This window comes from Poecilia mexicana, unplaced genomic scaffold (genome assembly GCF_051168715.1).
Source record: "Poecilia mexicana isolate PSO_F unplaced genomic scaffold, ASM5116871v1 scaffold_4, whole genome shotgun sequence".
Lineage (NCBI taxonomy): Eukaryota > Metazoa > Chordata > Actinopteri > Cyprinodontiformes > Poeciliidae > Poecilia > Poecilia mexicana.
In genome coordinates, this window is record NW_028263373.1 from 3955256 (window position 1) to 3971681 (window position 16426).

The 16426-nt window shown below is 39.2% G+C and overlaps 1 protein-coding gene across 1 annotated transcript in view; it reads right to left on the bottom strand.

The window, feature by feature from the left end:
* Positions 1-16426, bottom strand: part of raver2 (ribonucleoprotein, PTB-binding 2) — an 88634-nt gene that overhangs the window by 7831 nt on the left and 64377 nt on the right. The window contains exons 7-15 of the mRNA XM_014992689.2: positions 13066-13148; positions 12877-12975; positions 11975-12086; positions 9736-10088; positions 8247-8355; positions 6315-6496; positions 5582-5692; positions 3846-3947; positions 2661-2879 (exon numbers count right to left, since the gene is read on the bottom strand). Of these exons, the coding sequence (XP_014848175.2) occupies positions 2661-2879; positions 3846-3947; positions 5582-5692; positions 6315-6496; positions 8247-8355; positions 9736-10088; positions 11975-12086; positions 12877-12975; positions 13066-13148 (1370 nt within the window). The remainder of the gene's footprint in view (positions 1-2660; positions 2880-3845; positions 3948-5581; positions 5693-6314; positions 6497-8246; positions 8356-9735; positions 10089-11974; positions 12087-12876; positions 12976-13065; positions 13149-16426) is intronic.

Sequence of the window (16426 nt, forward strand, 5' to 3'; positions counted from 1 at the left end):
AAACGTTTTAATCCATGATCAGAATGTTTTGTTTCAAAGCTGTTTAAAAAAAAAAAAAAAAAAAAAAGTTATTCGGCAAAAGGTAATTTTAACCCACAGTGTTTGCTTGAATAAGCCTGTAGCAGTTAATTGATTGTATGATCAATTAAAATGACCTTAATCATTTCTATTCTGGTGATTAATGATTTTTGAAGGGAGATTTTGTTTACAAAGAAATGATAATTAATTTTATTTATGGTTTCGGATGTGTGTGTGTGGTTTTTATTTCCCTTTTATTTATTGTTTTTGGTTGCGTTTTAATTGAATATTTAAAATGTCTTGTAGTTCCTGTGTAGAGTGTTCTTTAAAAAAATTTAAGTTTATTGATCTTTGAGAGGAAAAACTTTTATCATTATGCCATTATCCATGTATTACTTGAAATTGGTCTAAAAAAAGCCAACATTATAATTTATTGAAATAATTTCTGGGACAATTTATCATCCAGTGAAATTTGTTATTGTGACAATCCTACGTTTGAAGTGGAACAACTTCATATTCTAGATGTTTAAAGCACAACAGTTAAATGAACCAGCAAAGTATTCCTCATCCCATTACTGGAACACTGTTGTCAAACGCCTAAGCAGATGATGCATAAAAACAGATAAATTAGCGTTGCAATTAGCTTTTATTATTAAAACAGTAAATAAATAAATAAACCTCATAAGGCATTATGGGAAGAGCACATATCTGATATTGAAGCCACAGCAGAAAACAAGCTCTACGCATAGTGAATGTAAAGAAAGTCCAAAGGAACTCAACCACTGATCTGCATGTGGTCTAATGCAGGTAAGATACTAACTATTCTCAATGCTGTTAAAGAGAAACACTGAGAGAAAAAAGGAAGCAGCTCTTGTACAGATTGAGCAGGCCACCGCTGCAGAGCGAATGGGGCCACAGAGGCAGTTTGCACAAACAAATGTAAATCTCACTAAAGGCGAGACTCAGAAAGGAAGTCTGGGACTGTTTGGTTTATGTCGTCAGTGTTCCTTTCCGTGAACCTCCTGTAGATTATACAGCCTTAAACTTCTTCAACAAAAACAAGAGAAAAGAGAAAGCCAAGCAAGCTGCACTGATGTTTTACCTCTACGGTATCATTATACTCATAATTATATATTTAATAGGAGGGTGGATGGAGGGATAGTTGTTAGCACCACTTTGAAGGACTGACTTGGTACAGAAAGCGTACCAACCTTCCTGTAACAACCCTGATGTGTAATTCAGGGCTCCGACATTTTTCTACAAATCTATTTTGACTTACATTTCCACAGTTCCCATTTCTTTACACATGTTTAAATTATTAATAATTAAAGTTAAATATGGATTTATACCAGATATTTCCACAGAGTGCAAACTTAAATACCTTGAAAATACCAGAAACAGGAAGGAAGGAAGACAGGGAGAAGGATGGAGACAAGACAGAAGGATAGAAGGGAGGTAAGACATATGTTCCTAAATACAAGAAAAACATAATGGAGTAAGAAAGGAAAGATGGAAAAACAGAAGGCAAGAAGAAGAGAAGGAATGTGACAAGAACAGAACAATGGAAAGATGAACAATTTGGAAAATAGGAGGAAGAAAGAAATGAACCAAGGAAGGGCACAAGAAAAGAAGGGAAAAGGAAAGACATGAGAAAGGAAGGGATGAGACAAGTCAGGGGGAAACAAGGAAGGATGGTAGGAAAGGAAAGGGGTGACAAAGGGAAGACAGGAAAAAAAAGAAGGACACAAGGACAGAATACAGTAGAGGATGTTTGAAATAATATTTTCAATCCTCTTATTTTGTTTTTCCACACTTGGCTAAGACTAGAATTCAAATACCAAACATATTCGGCTGTGTAGGCACCGTGTTAATTGGTTCTACGTTTTTTAAATGTACAAAACAAAGAACACGCTGTACTAATGTCTCAATGTTAATTCCCAAAGCACTAGATTCATATGAGTAGAACATTTGTTTGGTTTTCAGTATTTATGTAGCTTTTATTGACTAAAACATATTACCATTTATGGATTCTGGTCAATACAACTGTTCCCTGTAATTTCAATTCAAAGCTTAGTAGGGAATTAACCTTTTATGGCTCTTTAGCTTCAGTTTATGTAAGACATCTGGTCTGTAATATGTTAGTGAAAAACCCCTCAGCAACATTTTGCTTTGAATATTTCAAGAAATAGAGAGGAAATGAAATCCAACGACTGAATGTATTCAGTTTATGTTTTCAACAGGAAGTGTGCTGATTGAGAAAATGTTAACATTAATAATCCTGTCATTTAAGATTGAAATAGAATGAAATTCTGTTTGTTTTTATTGTAATGCAACCTTTCACTTTCAAAAAGTCTTTATAAAGCTAACAGACTCCTAAATTTACAATGGTGCTGATAATGAAAGATATAGACAGAAACTGTCAGACTGACAGAAAATCATACAGTAAAAAACCTAACCTGCTGATTAACGCTGTGTATGGAATTCTAAGGGACTTACCTGCAAAACCAAATACTAAGATTTTCTTTTTTAAGCTGATGAAAATATTATATCATTACCTTTTTTCTCCCCTCTGAGCTTCACTTAGAAAAGTATGAAAGTACAAATGGCCAACAGCTTGATGCTTTTATATAATCTCTACTCACATAATAGTACGTGTTCCAGTCGGTGGCTGCAGTGTGTGCATGGGTGACGGAGCTGGGTGTAGCTGCAGGTGGGTGTGGAGCTCCGAGGAAGCCGGGCATTAAAGGCAGGGTGCTGTAGGCTGGGAGCACGGCGGCGGCAGGTAGGACTGCGGGAGGAGGTGCTGGACCATTACTGACTGCATGCAGAGGGACCCCCAAAGGCTTACACACATCCACTTCCTGCAACACACACACACACACACACGCACAAATGCAAAAAAAGATGAGTCAACAAACTGCAAGGATAAAACTACCCCCTAAAATTGTACACTTATAATTTGCATCTCATGATTCTGCCAGCTGTTAACTTTTCTGCCCTCTAGTGGCTGTTAAAGGCCATACTCAATATTTATCACATTTGTTTATGACACTCACACGAAACCTGTTTAAAATATTCCCGTGAACATAAATTGAGTTCATTATCAAAGCTTCAGCTGCTGAACACCACATATGCATGCATGAATAAATCTGAACGTAAACCCTTCAGAAGACCTTTATGAATTTATACAGACTCATTCTGCACACTAAAATTGAATAAATGCTTCGCATTACTCATGTTCTCACAGCATTACTGAAGACAACCATACACACACAAGGTAGATAAGTTTGTATCAGGTGCTGGGTGCAGAGCGATGCTTTTCTCCAATTTATTTACACCCTTAAAGATGACATCAGTGTCACCCAATCTGAACAATCATGCAAATAGTGTTTATGCCAGAGAAGGAATCTGAGGGATACGACACAGTTTACTTTGGAGAGAAGCAAAACTGCATGGAGAACTTTCTTTTTATGCAGATGTCCCATACTGGATGCAATCTGCAACCAGTTTTAATAATGAACTGAACTTGATCAATTGAAATGTATATGACTGATTTGAAATTACTTCCGTTAATTTTTGCAAAGACATTTGTTGCAAATTGGTGCTGCTGACATGGATACATTGGATGGAAACTTGCAGAAACTTGCCTTGCATCAAGCTTTCAATGACATTTATTTACCTACATTTACCTATAAGGATTTTCATTGCTCATTAATTTACTTGCTAAAACAAATTTGTTCTTTGCCACAGAGACTGCTGATAACAAAATGTTCAGCGTAAATGGAGAGAATATGAGGTGTTGGATGCAGCTTGGGCAGACTGTGTACCTTGCTGGCGAAGGCCTGGTTGGTTGTTGCAGGCTGGGAGTAGTACTGAGTGACAGCCTGCATGTAGGTAGTGTAATCCCCGTAGGTGGAGGCGGCAGGAACCTGGAACATAACCAGCTTACAGTCACAGAAATTACTATCACTTCACAAGTTGATCCTAATTTATAAACAAAAACTCTGAGAACAGGTTGGGAAGCCCTTTAAAAAAATCTTTCACTATAAACAGTGTTTCGCAAAGGAATTCATACCCTCTAAACATGCTTTTTTTTTTTAATAATGCAACCATAAACTTCAATGTATATTTTTTAATTACAAAATAAAACCCAACCTTCTAACATGTTTTAATGGAATGTTCCTCTTGTGAGCCACTTAATCTCAGTATAAATCCAGATGTTGTGTGAAGGCTTCATATGTTTGTTAGAGAACATTAGTGAACAAAAAGGGTCATGAAAACCAAGGAACACGTCAGGTAGGATTTTGGTAAAGTATAAATCCAATGGTGCCGAGTTTCACAACTCAGACGGGAGAATCTGTTGATCAGGGAACTATTAGTTGCTCTCATCACCAATCTGCCCTTTACGAAAGCGTGTCAAGAAGTGTATATGGAAGAAGGTGGTCTGGTCAATGAGACCAAAATTATGATAGGAGACTTGCACTGCACCTTAACCTGCACCCACCACCCCTACTATGAAACATGTTGGTGCCAGCATCATGCTGTGGGCATGCTTTTCTTCATTAGTGAGAGGAATGTTGGTCAGAGTTAGCAGCAATCCTGGAGAAAAATATATTAAAAGGCACCAAAAGACTTGAGACTAGGGCAGAGGTTCATCTTCCACCTGGTCAAAAAAAAACAAAATACCATAAACTATCTGTAGCTGCTCAATATTATTTACCAAAGTTGCATAATCACATTATTTTGTCTTTACTGTAAATTAATAATAGTGGAAGGGAGGAAAGGAAACGCATGACAGGAGGCTCTGTTATGTAAATGACAAAACAGTCAAAACTGCCAAAATACAAACCTGTTCAAGGCTTACCAAGTGTCACCCAGTTCTTTTTAAAGACATGCTAAGTTATTCTCCATGAATATGTGGACAAACGGAGGTTTTCTAACACTATTTTATTCCACTCTTAAAAGTCAGAGGCACAATATTCTCAGTCAGGCTGAATTTGCTCTTTGAGATTACTGTCTTTCCCAGGGTTTCTGCAGGTTTCTCCACCTCAAATTTAAGGGATTTTAAGACCACTATGAATTACATTTAAGACCTGCATCATGACAGAAATGTACAAAAGAAAGTTTCATACTGTATATTTTAGTAGTGCCAGACTTTTCCACAAAATGCATGTAACATTGTGTGGGTTGGCAACAGAATTGAGCCAGTGGGAAAGATGGGCATTGTACAGCCAACCAACAGCAGATAAATTTACACTTACCCACAATAGATGCAAAAAACTAGCAAGTTAGCTAGCAAGAGTCTATCAGCAGCTAGTTAGCGGTAGTCTCAACTATCCCAAGTTACAGAACAGAGTGAAGATGTCTGAGTGCGACTCAAATGTTTGCCTGAAAGAAAAGTGCCTCAAGAAAAATAAACTACATAGAAAGTTCTGCCATAACATTTAAGACCTGTGAAGAACACATTTAAAGTCAACTTAAATTTTTCTAACAAATTTAAGACATTTTAAGGCCTTAATTGTGGAAATAAGACTCTCTAAGGACGCATTTACATCCCCGCTACCTGTGTGTGCTCCTTGCTGTAGTCTGCAGCTGTGCCGTCCTGTGGGGCGGTGGTGCTGTAGGTGTGTGCCTGCGCTGCCTGGTAGTGCTGGTACCACTGGTGCATGGCCTCCTAAAGTACAGATCAGCCAGAATAAGGAGAAAAATGTCAGAGAGACGTTTGCTCTGATTCGGTGAGGAGCAGTTTTCATCCATCCTGCTCCTCACCTCAAGCTCCCTTCATTGTCGCTCATTAAGCATCGTTCCTACAGACAGCTCTGTCCCGTCCCCACCCCCTCCTTTGTCTCATCTTTCCAGACAAATTAAGCCGACTGTTTTATTGGTTATCTAATAATGACTCATTTGTTTGGATGAGTAGATTGTAATTAACATTTAGAAAAGGGGCTTTCTTCTCTCCGCTAAATATCAGATATGTCATTTGCTGCTGGAGGAGGCATGACGACAAGTGGAGAAGGAGAAATGGAGTGACAGGGGAGGAAGAGAAAAGAATGGACGGCAGGAACAGACAAACAGCCAGTAGGAGGGCTTCACGACTTATTTTGAGAGGAGGGTTGAGAAACGAGGGGAGCAGGGGACAGATGGAGACACACGCTGCCAAATCCACTCTCATTCTGCCCGTCTCTTCTCCCAGAAACCCACAGTTAAATCTCCCCATCACCTATGCAATACAGGTGCTAACTGTGACCCAGCAGAGCAACAGATATCCACATATTAGCATATTTGTTTTGCAATACCTGGGTGTAGGCTTGGTTGTACTGGGTGAAGTCGGAGGAGGTGTCGGAGCTGTACGGGGCGGGGGTTGTAACTGCCGCGCTGTGGGAGAACGAGACAGCGCCCTGCGAGGCCACAGGAGCCACTGGGGCCCCGTAGACCCCGGTGCCCGGCTGTCCTCCCTGAGGCTTGTTAGCCACAGAGTCTGATGGGAGACAAACAGGAGACGCAGTGTGTGAATTCAGATGTACAGAGGCTGGTAAAGGTGGCGCGCTGCTCGACTTTTTCCACGTTTTATCACGTCACAACCACAATCCCCTTCTGGAAACAGACCAATACAAAGTCAAATATAAGATAATGTAAAAAAAAAATAATAATTTTAAAAAAATGAATTTTTATTTATTTTTATTTCCTAGAAATAAAAATCCAACACGTGCAGTGTGTGTATTTAACCTTCCTGAGTCAATATCAGAGCAGATGGAGTTTGTTGATAAACATCAAGTTCTCCCACATATTTACAATTATACTAGGTCTGGACTTTGACTAGGTCAGTGAGACACATGAATATTCTGTAATTTCAACCATTCCATTGTAGTTCTGGCTGTATGTTTAAGTCAGTGTTCTGGAGGAAAGCGGACCTCTGCTCCAAATCAACAGCTCTTGTCTCAAGAATCGCTTTGTATTGAACTCCATCCTGTCAGCACTGACCATTTTAACCAATCAGACAAAACCAGAAGATCCATAAACCATAAGCTACAGCATAGTACAAGTTAAAAAACAAGCTAGTGTGCAAAATAATAGTGTTTTTCTCAGGTGGGTGGGGTATGTGTAATCATATGATAATGTTATTATGTTAATATGTTAATCACTTTCCAGTTAAAGATGAACTCTTTATTGCCCCAAAGTGGTAGGGGAAGTTGATTGTCAGCAGGTTTTACTGGGTGCATTTAAGAGAGGAGCAGCATAGTTACTCATTATGTCCATTTTAGGTAATATTTATTTTCATTTATTTTACTTTTAAATGTGAACAACATTGTTGACTAGCTTGTTTTAAGATCCACCTGCTGATTACCTAGTTAGCATTTGATTCAAGTTCAAGAAATGTATATATATCATTTATTGTATTTTTTGTGTTTGCCTTTTTTTAACACTACTTGGTGTTTAATTTCTTATCAACTTTCAGTATGTTTTACCGAAAAAACCCAGTGGACCGCTGGTGGACTCCCCTAGTGCCCCTAGCACGTTTTCAGGGGGAAACCCTGAATGTGTTATGACATTTAACACCCATGGATAATTTTCATTTCACACTAAAACATGTTGAGCGTTTTTTTCCCCCATGTTGTACATTCTGCTGCTGAAAGTGACTGCTGCTGTCCACAAGTTTGTTTTCCTTTAACAATGTCCAGGTGGGTGGAACTTGTCAAAGTAACTTCCATATGAGTGGCAGGACCCACAGTTACTCAGCAGAACATTTCATGGCCTCCACCTGTCAGAGGATTTGATGTTGCTGCTGACTGGAGAATAGAAGCTGAACACACACAGATGATCCAGGCTCAGACTGGTGTTTTTTAGTTTTGTTTTTTTTCCAGAGCCTCCAACCAGAGCAGGGCTACATGGAAAAGGCATGTTGAGCCATAAATGTTTACACGGTACTGAATGTACATCCACCGCAGGGAAATGAATGATGCTGCAAGAGAGATTCAAAATGTGACTCTGTGCTGACTCTCTGCTGGCTTCCACATACAAATAAGCAACCTAGAAGATATATAACCTCACAAATCAAACGCATATTGTTTGCAAATAAAATTTAGCATATTCCATCCAAGTGTAGTTTTGGTATTAAAGGCGGACCATCCACTATAGTTTTACTATGACACCGTTTGTCCAACAGCTTACACAATAAAAGACAGAACCTAATCAAGCTATTCTTCCTGTGTGCATGTTTCTGCACTCACTTTGCAGAACGACTCCCGGCATCACGCTGGCCAAGTTCAGGTAAGGATTGGAGGGCAGTCTGACTTCTTTAGGAGGATCGCCCAATAAAGAATTCTGACCACAGTTTACCTGATGAGAGAAAGACACTTTAACCACAGTGATAACAATAATAATGTTTTGTTTTGCATTGATTTGTTGCATTAAATACATTGACATTTGTGTACCATACCATGTTTGAAAATTCAAGAGGTATGAAAACCTTTGCAAGGCACTGTATTCATAACACAATAACTAGGCTTAATAGCTGAACTTTGTGAAATGTTTTTCTGTTAATTACACTTTCTTCCCAATTAAAACATTTTAAGACAATCCCAAGATGGGAATTAGTTCCCAGAAGAACCTCAACACTGATCATGCCTGCACACTGAATTGGAAGGAATCAGGTTAACGTATTCTAGAGGTGCTGTGGTTAAACGAGGCGCAATCAAAGAGCAAACAAGTCGGCGCAGGTGAAGACTGCAAGGGATGTCAGAGAAGGAAAGACATCCAGGAAGGCAGAGAGGCAAACTGAAGGCCTTAAAATGTCAGAAGATTACCAGGTTCAAGTAGTGAGAAATATAGACATTTCAACATTTGCTGACATCACTGTTGCTAGTGATGTCAGCAAAATGTGTTACAATTTTAAATTTCATGTGAAAGAAAATGGCTATTAAAAAAAAAAAAACAGAGGGTGACAAAAAGCATATAGGTTTATAAAATCAACAGTACCAGCCTTAATTATTGGCAATCAAGAGCCAATGGAACAGCCTATATATAGTTTATGACCAATATAGTTGCAAAAGTTGTGTCCAGCCAATAGTTACACTCGTTTTTAGGGAAAGAAATTGCCTAACCCTGAATAACAGTAAATTATTTGTTACCAGCAGTTATAGTTGGTTCTTATTAGAACTGAAACGATTAATTGGAATAACTGTGATGAATTGATTATCAAAGTAATTGTCAACTAATATAGTAATTGATTAATCATTAGCTGGCAAATACAGACTCAAAAAAGACCCTTTTGCTGAAAGAACACAGTCAGAGCAATAACAACCTTTGTAAAAATGTCCTGAACTCAAGTGGCATAAATTCATCATTTGCAATAATTTATAGCAAATGATCATTCGTAAAAAAATAGTCATTATCTAGGAATGCTGTTATTGCATTTTAGGCCAAATACGTCATTTTCTTTTTTGTCTATTTGCATCTTTTAATGTAATTCTAACACTGTATTAGAACAAGTTTTAGTGGTTAAATGAAAATCTTCAGAATCAATTAATGAATAATAATCAATAGATTAAGATAAACACCAGTTCCAGGCCTCATTCATATTAAATAAGGAAGAAGCATGGTGTTATCTGGTAAAACAAAGATCTTCAAAGACTAGAGGAGTGTGATCTTGGCTGATCTGGCATGCAGAAGGAAGAAGCTATGGAACAGGGTGGCGTTATTACACCTTGCAATGCTCACCATGTTAGTCAGGCTGTTACCATCTGAGCTGTTGTGCTGGCCTGATGATGTATACCCTCCTCCAGGGGGCTTAGGTGGAGGCGGCCCAAGGCCTGAGTTACTTATGCCCAAAGAGAATGTCTGGCCCTGTGGCTGGGCGCTCCCCATCGTCCCGGGAGGAGCCGGCTGCCTGTCGCAGGAGGTGGGACAGGAAGAGGAGGAAGCAGAAGGGGTTGTTGACACAGAATGGGAGATGTTTTGGTCTCCCCCACCTGCTCCTGCTCCTCGACCCTGAAGGTACGGCATCACACCTGCTGCTGACACCACTACTGTAGGGTTGTGGGTAGAATTTGGCACAGACTCCTGGAGCAACTCTACGATGAAAAAGATGGGAAAACATATGAGATAAAAAAAAAAATGGCAAAGGAAATGAATGAGAGGGAAAGGGAAGATAAGAGGGGAGAAAGATAGAGAGAAGAAATAAAGTAGAGGAAATTAAGCAAAGTAAGGTGGGAGAAGGATGCCAGACTCTATAAGAGACGGCTTTTACTGATGACCATCAGTATCTGTCTCCTCTGGAAGAAAAAAAACATGGTCTTGGTGAAACCTGAGATTCCAGCCTGACTGTCTCTGTAGAGCTGACTGTAATATTTTACAATGGGCTTCCTGCTCATCCTTCATCACTTATCATGTTCATCTACAGCTCAGCACTTAGCTGCACACTCCCAATATCTCTTTTGCTCACTCCAGGGTTTAATAACAAAAAGATGTGCGTACACATATAAACAAAAGACACACACACATACAACACTAAAGGTGAACACACGCGGTCATAAATATTACAGATCTAATAACGCTGTGACAAATAACCTCTGCAGCACAATGACAGAACTGGCTCTAACGAGCCTTAAGGCTAGCATTCCAAGCTAACACTGATTATGGCTTTACTTCACAAACAAAATACACACAGAAGGACAGACCCACAAATACATTAGTACACGCAAATGTCTGCTTTTTCTCTGTGCAGTACATGTGAGATATCATTTCCTTTTAAAGCAACAACAGCTCGTCTCTGCTGGGGATTTAAATTGAAAATGCATCGCTGCTTCCTGGGGATGTTTTGTACAGTAATGTACAGCTGTGAGATATTCGGCTCTGACAACCCGAACACTTACAGTTTGTGTCAGCGAGTTCACATATCTGCAATGATCTTCCAGTATGAAGATATCCCTACCATTGGGCACTAGAGGTCTAAGAATAGTTTGCTGAGCATGAACACAATGTGGATTAAATCTCAAGTTTGTTTAAAATCCTCTTCTTTAAGCTTCTTCTTGATGACCTAACCCTGACTTGACACTTTAGAATAGAGAACATTACTGACTAAAGGCAACTTTGAATTCCTCCAGAACAATTTTTCTCTCAGAGGTTTGATTTACCCTGACTGTTTTTTTTTTCCATTTTGTGGGTGTGTGCCACAAAATGCAAGCTAGCTAGCTATGTAGACAAGCTAGCTAGCTGGCTCTAGCTAACTTGAACCATCTAGCCATACCCAGTTAGCAATCTCTGTGTTTTATAATACAATATACCCTAAAGGAACATGTTTATAAACTGAGTTTGCACATGTTTTTGTGGAAGTGAAGGTTTGATAACATATAAACACCCAGAAGTACAAATTAACACTTTATTACTCCATCTGCTATTTCAAGTCCATGACAAATTGAGTTTGTTGTCTCAACGGCATGGTGACACGGTGAACTTCGGTATTCGTCAGGGTTAGGGAAAACTGCTGTTCATAAATACTTGGGACTCCCTTATATACGTTTCTAACTGCCTAATAATAATTTAAACACCAAATTGCTGTATTGATTGATTTGTGAACACTAGCTAATAACAAGTCATAATTAGCATTATGACTTGGTATTTAAGCTTTTCAAGCTGCATTTTCTTTTGAATATTTTAGATCGGTGGTCAATTTGCGAACACTGACTAGATGTGAATAGGTGGGGGTCCACTGTAGATGAAAAGCTTAGTGTTCAGTGAGATGACAGTTATAAAATGTTTTTTAACACACACCATGGTACGTTTGTAGCAGGATAAATTAACGTTTTGCCCTTAAATGCTTTAACACAGAGCTAGTTAGCAAAATAAGCTGGTATTTGATCAAATTCCTGGTGAGACAAACTGTAGGCTCTATCTTTTGTTCTGAGTTATAATACTACCCAACTGTTTCAGTGGTGTCTTATGAGTAAATTTTGCTCACCTGTAGGGGAGTCTCCCAGGAGGCCTTTCCCCAGCGGCAAGAGACCTGGAGGTCGCAGAGACAAAGCTTTCTGCATCAGTAGCCTGGAAGGGTCTCCAAGCAGACTGGTGACCTGATGAAGGCAGAGGAAAGACGAGTGTTAGAGAAGAGAAGAAGTAGCAAAAGATGAATGAGAAGAGATGAAACAGCAGAAAAGACACACTCAGTCCAACTTTATTAACATAAAACGATTTACAACAAAATATAATTCTAGGGCATTTTACACAATAAAATGAAAACTAATGTAGAGTACAACAGACATAGTTTGTATTTTTATTAAACACTTTTCCTTCTTGAGTCAGCCATAGATGTGGAAATCATTCAGAAATGCCACTGGGCGAAAAATAGAAAAGCTACATTTAAAACACATAGCGGATTACTGTTTTCAATGCTGTGGGGAGCCTGAGGGAGAAAATAACATTAGTAAAACATCTGGTCTGCAAGTTTCAGCATCTAAGCATCACCGACTGTGACTTTTAGCTTTGTTCTTCTCAGCAATTAAAGAAAACATGAGAGACATTTGAAAAGAAAATATGTAAATGGAAATGTCAAGGGAAACTTTATCACCTCCAGGTCTTACTTTAAACAAAACAAAAGACAATTAGGCAGAGTGATTTTTAGGTGATTCAGTTTCATTATGGGTTTAGTGCAGTAGCTGGAAATGTAAGTGAACATGTGCCAAAGAACACAATCTACCTTCCCCAATAATTCATGCAAAATGTCACTCACACACACACACACACACACACACACACACACACACACACACACACACACACACACACACACACACACACACACACACACACACACACCCACACACACACCCACACACACACGCAAAAAAAACTCAGCTGTCTTACACTGCTGATGCGCTTGTCTTTGATGTGAAGAAGCTGCTGCTGAGCGAGCTGCATGTGGAGGAGATTCTGGAGGACAAGTCCGTTACCAACCATAGCATTCTGTAGGGTTACAGCAAAATAATAAAAACTTCACTTTCACATGGGAACCAATATAGTAGCTGTGAAAATCCCACAAAGATGATGCGTGACCTGGTGAGCCTTTCCTAGTGTTAGGAGGGCAGCAGTGAGAGGGGGTCTGAGGAACGGGAGGCCTGCATTACGGCCGTACTTTCCTGAAAAACAAAATGATGCACAGAAACATCAATCAGTGCCTCACCTTGCATTTTTCTTCCTATTTTTTAAAAGCCACTAATGGACAAAATCAATCATCCCAAAATTGAACACACATAAAGTTTTAAGTCATTTACTGTAAGCAGTCAGTCACTTAAGGCACATTTCAGACACACACACAGCTGTCTGTTGCATAACCAACACAAGACATGCAATATCAGAGAAATTATGGACCATATAACAAATGTGTTTAAAATGTACAATTTTGTTTAGATTCAAAGAGGCTGAAAATGTTACAGCAATTACCTGTGGGCTTTCTTTGTGTTGCATAAGGCAACCAGCTAGGCAAAAACCATTACTGTTGAGACTGATGCTGAGATCCAATTTAACAGAAAAAATGCTTTTTTAAAAAATAAAAAGCATCTATGTGCTACATAGGATATGTGAACCCCAATAAGAACATCATTAAGCAATCAATTCCATCAATGTCTTTATATGCATTCATAACACTCAGTGATACTTTAAGCTCTTATTTCATAATATAAATGAAAATCCAAAATTTGGATTCTCAGACAAATTACAAATTATTGTTAGAAATCTTTGCTAAAGAAGCTGGTAGCTTAAATAGTACTGTAAGCATTTATATAAATGGAAAGTTGAGTGGAAGGAAAACGTTCAGTAGAAAAAGTTGCATAAGAAACCAGCCGTGGGACCATTGTGAAGCAAAGCTACTCAAGAGTCTGGAAGAACTTCAAAAAATGCCCAACAGCTACCACACAAAGACATATCCAGGACACGGACTAAAACTGCTGCATTCCTCAGGTAAAGTCACTCCTGAGACAGAGACATTAGAAGGAAGAAAAGGGGACTGGCCTGCTGCTCAGTGGTCCAAATGCAACGCTGACGTAAACTAGTCAATGGGAACTTTTAGATGTCCATCTTGATCTACTAAATGAGATATCCATAAGCATGCTGCATTTAAATGTGAAGGGCATCTTAAACACCTGGAACTGGGAATCTTTTAGAGCTGGAAGGAGCAAACTTAAAGAAGTCAACAGCTAAACTGAATCCAAGTTGTGTTCTTGTCTTCCAATATGTCAAGAACCGAAAACTAAGTTACTGCTGGTGATGAAGTATCCCCACTAGGGCAAAGTGAACATTATTGACTGCCTTGCACAAATCCCCAACTGGGATTCAATCTGTGGAGTGAACTAAAGATGAAGGACCAATAGCTTGCATGTACTTTGTGAAAACTGGGTCAACTGGGTAAGTACTGAATATTAGTAACAACCTGAGCTCAAGTTCCTGTTCAGATTAGAAGAAACAATACAATGGTGTATCAGTACAGGGACACTATGAGAGAATCATTTTAATACTAATTCATTAAGTTGTTTTTGCCGGTAGGTGGTCCACAAGAAAGAAGCAAAAACAACATCAAAACTGAGTCCTAGTAACCAAAATGACACAATATGTTGTTTTTAGGTTAGCTTTAATAGCAGAGGAAGCCTCATTTTATGAGATTATGACTGATTTTATGCACCACACTCATAAGTCAGCACCATCCAACCTCTGCCTTTCCTTCAGCTTTAATGTGCAGTGAGTTACCCACAAATTTCACCGCCCCCTCAGAATAAATCTAAGCGTCAATGCTAATGGTAGGCTCCACCAGAATAGGTGCAGAAAGTTTAACATTTAATCAAGGTCCTAATTTTAGAATTTAATTGTGCATGCTCCTGTTTAAGAGAGCGCCACCACCTCTCCCATCTTCCCTCCTTCCTGTTCTCATTTGTTCCACTAATGTCACACAATTTCATTTTAATACCTGATTAGCCATTCATCAAATAATGAAGACTAGATGATTACAGAAGCCTATATAGGAGAGCCTAACAGACAGACGCACTCAGAGACGGCAGGTCTTTGATTACCAGCCGAGTCCCTTTGGAGTGAGAAGATTACTGAAATAGTTTAAGGCTTTGATAGGCCTTTAAAACTGCTACACTATACAAAGTCTTGAATGTGCATGCATGCTGTTGATGTGCAAGTTTTTGGGTCAGTGCTTTTTAGTTATACATATTCTACATGTTTCAACAAACATCAACGCAAACAGAAAGAAATTTGGTGTTATATTTTCTCAAGGGATCTTCTCATACCAGAGTGTAAACATTGTTCAGTGTAGATGTTATTAGGGCTGTTGTAAACGAATATTTTAGTAATCGAGTAATCTATCGATTATTCTTACGATTAATCGAGTAATCGGATAAAAAAAATTATAAAATGAAATATTGGTAAATCTGGCATAATACCGGTGTTACTATCAGATATCAATATCAGTCCAATTTTTCATATTTGAGCATCCCTAACAGTTGCTTTTTTGTAGTTTAGAAAACTAACCTGTAACAATAATAGCTCACTTTCTAAGTTAACCAGAAGAAAAGTTATAGAAAAATCTGAAATTATATTGAATTTAATAACAAAGAGGCAGGCTCACAAATATGCTTATAAAAAATGTCTACAATCCAGCTTTTAGTTTATGTATTCATCTTCAGTGAGTTTAATAGATTAATTAAACTCACCTTGCCACCTAACCTGCCACGCTTTGGGTTTGAAAATACGGGAAATGCCGCCTGGAGTGGGAGGAGAGGGCGAATGAACGAACGTAAGATGGGGTGGAGGGGAGGAAATAGACCAGCGGACTGACGAACCGTTAGACCGGGGGACGAACACGGGGGGAAGCAATACGGGATATTTACGACACCTTCACTGGTCACACTCAGAAACTCATCTACCAGCCATGTACGATGCGCTCCGCCACCCGTTTCTTCAGACCGGGATATGAAATTTATTGTGCGGTTCGTCGGTAAAGCTACATTTACACGGTAAGCATCAGCTACTCACCCGCCCGCCCTGTTCAGTCTATCCGCTCACCTCAGCGCTCTTCCCGCCGTTCGCTTTCAACCAGCAGCCCCGGAGGAGAAATGCTGCCGTACTCCAGGCATTCCCCAGTCATTTTAAGGATGCTTATTGGTTCCCCAAAAACGATAAAAAAGTCGGGCATTATCATCAATCAATAAAATCCCCACGCCAATCTTGAAGATTGGACTTTATGCCGCTGAGACTTAGCTTTTGTCAACAACTCAGAGGCGGAAGTGAGAGCTCCGCGCAACGCAAATGAAGTCCCGGCCGGAACACGGTGCGCTAACTAATAAAACATAAATTAACGAAGCTTCGAGGCAGGTAAATTTTCCTCGAGGAATTTTAGTAATCGAGGTACTCGAATCAT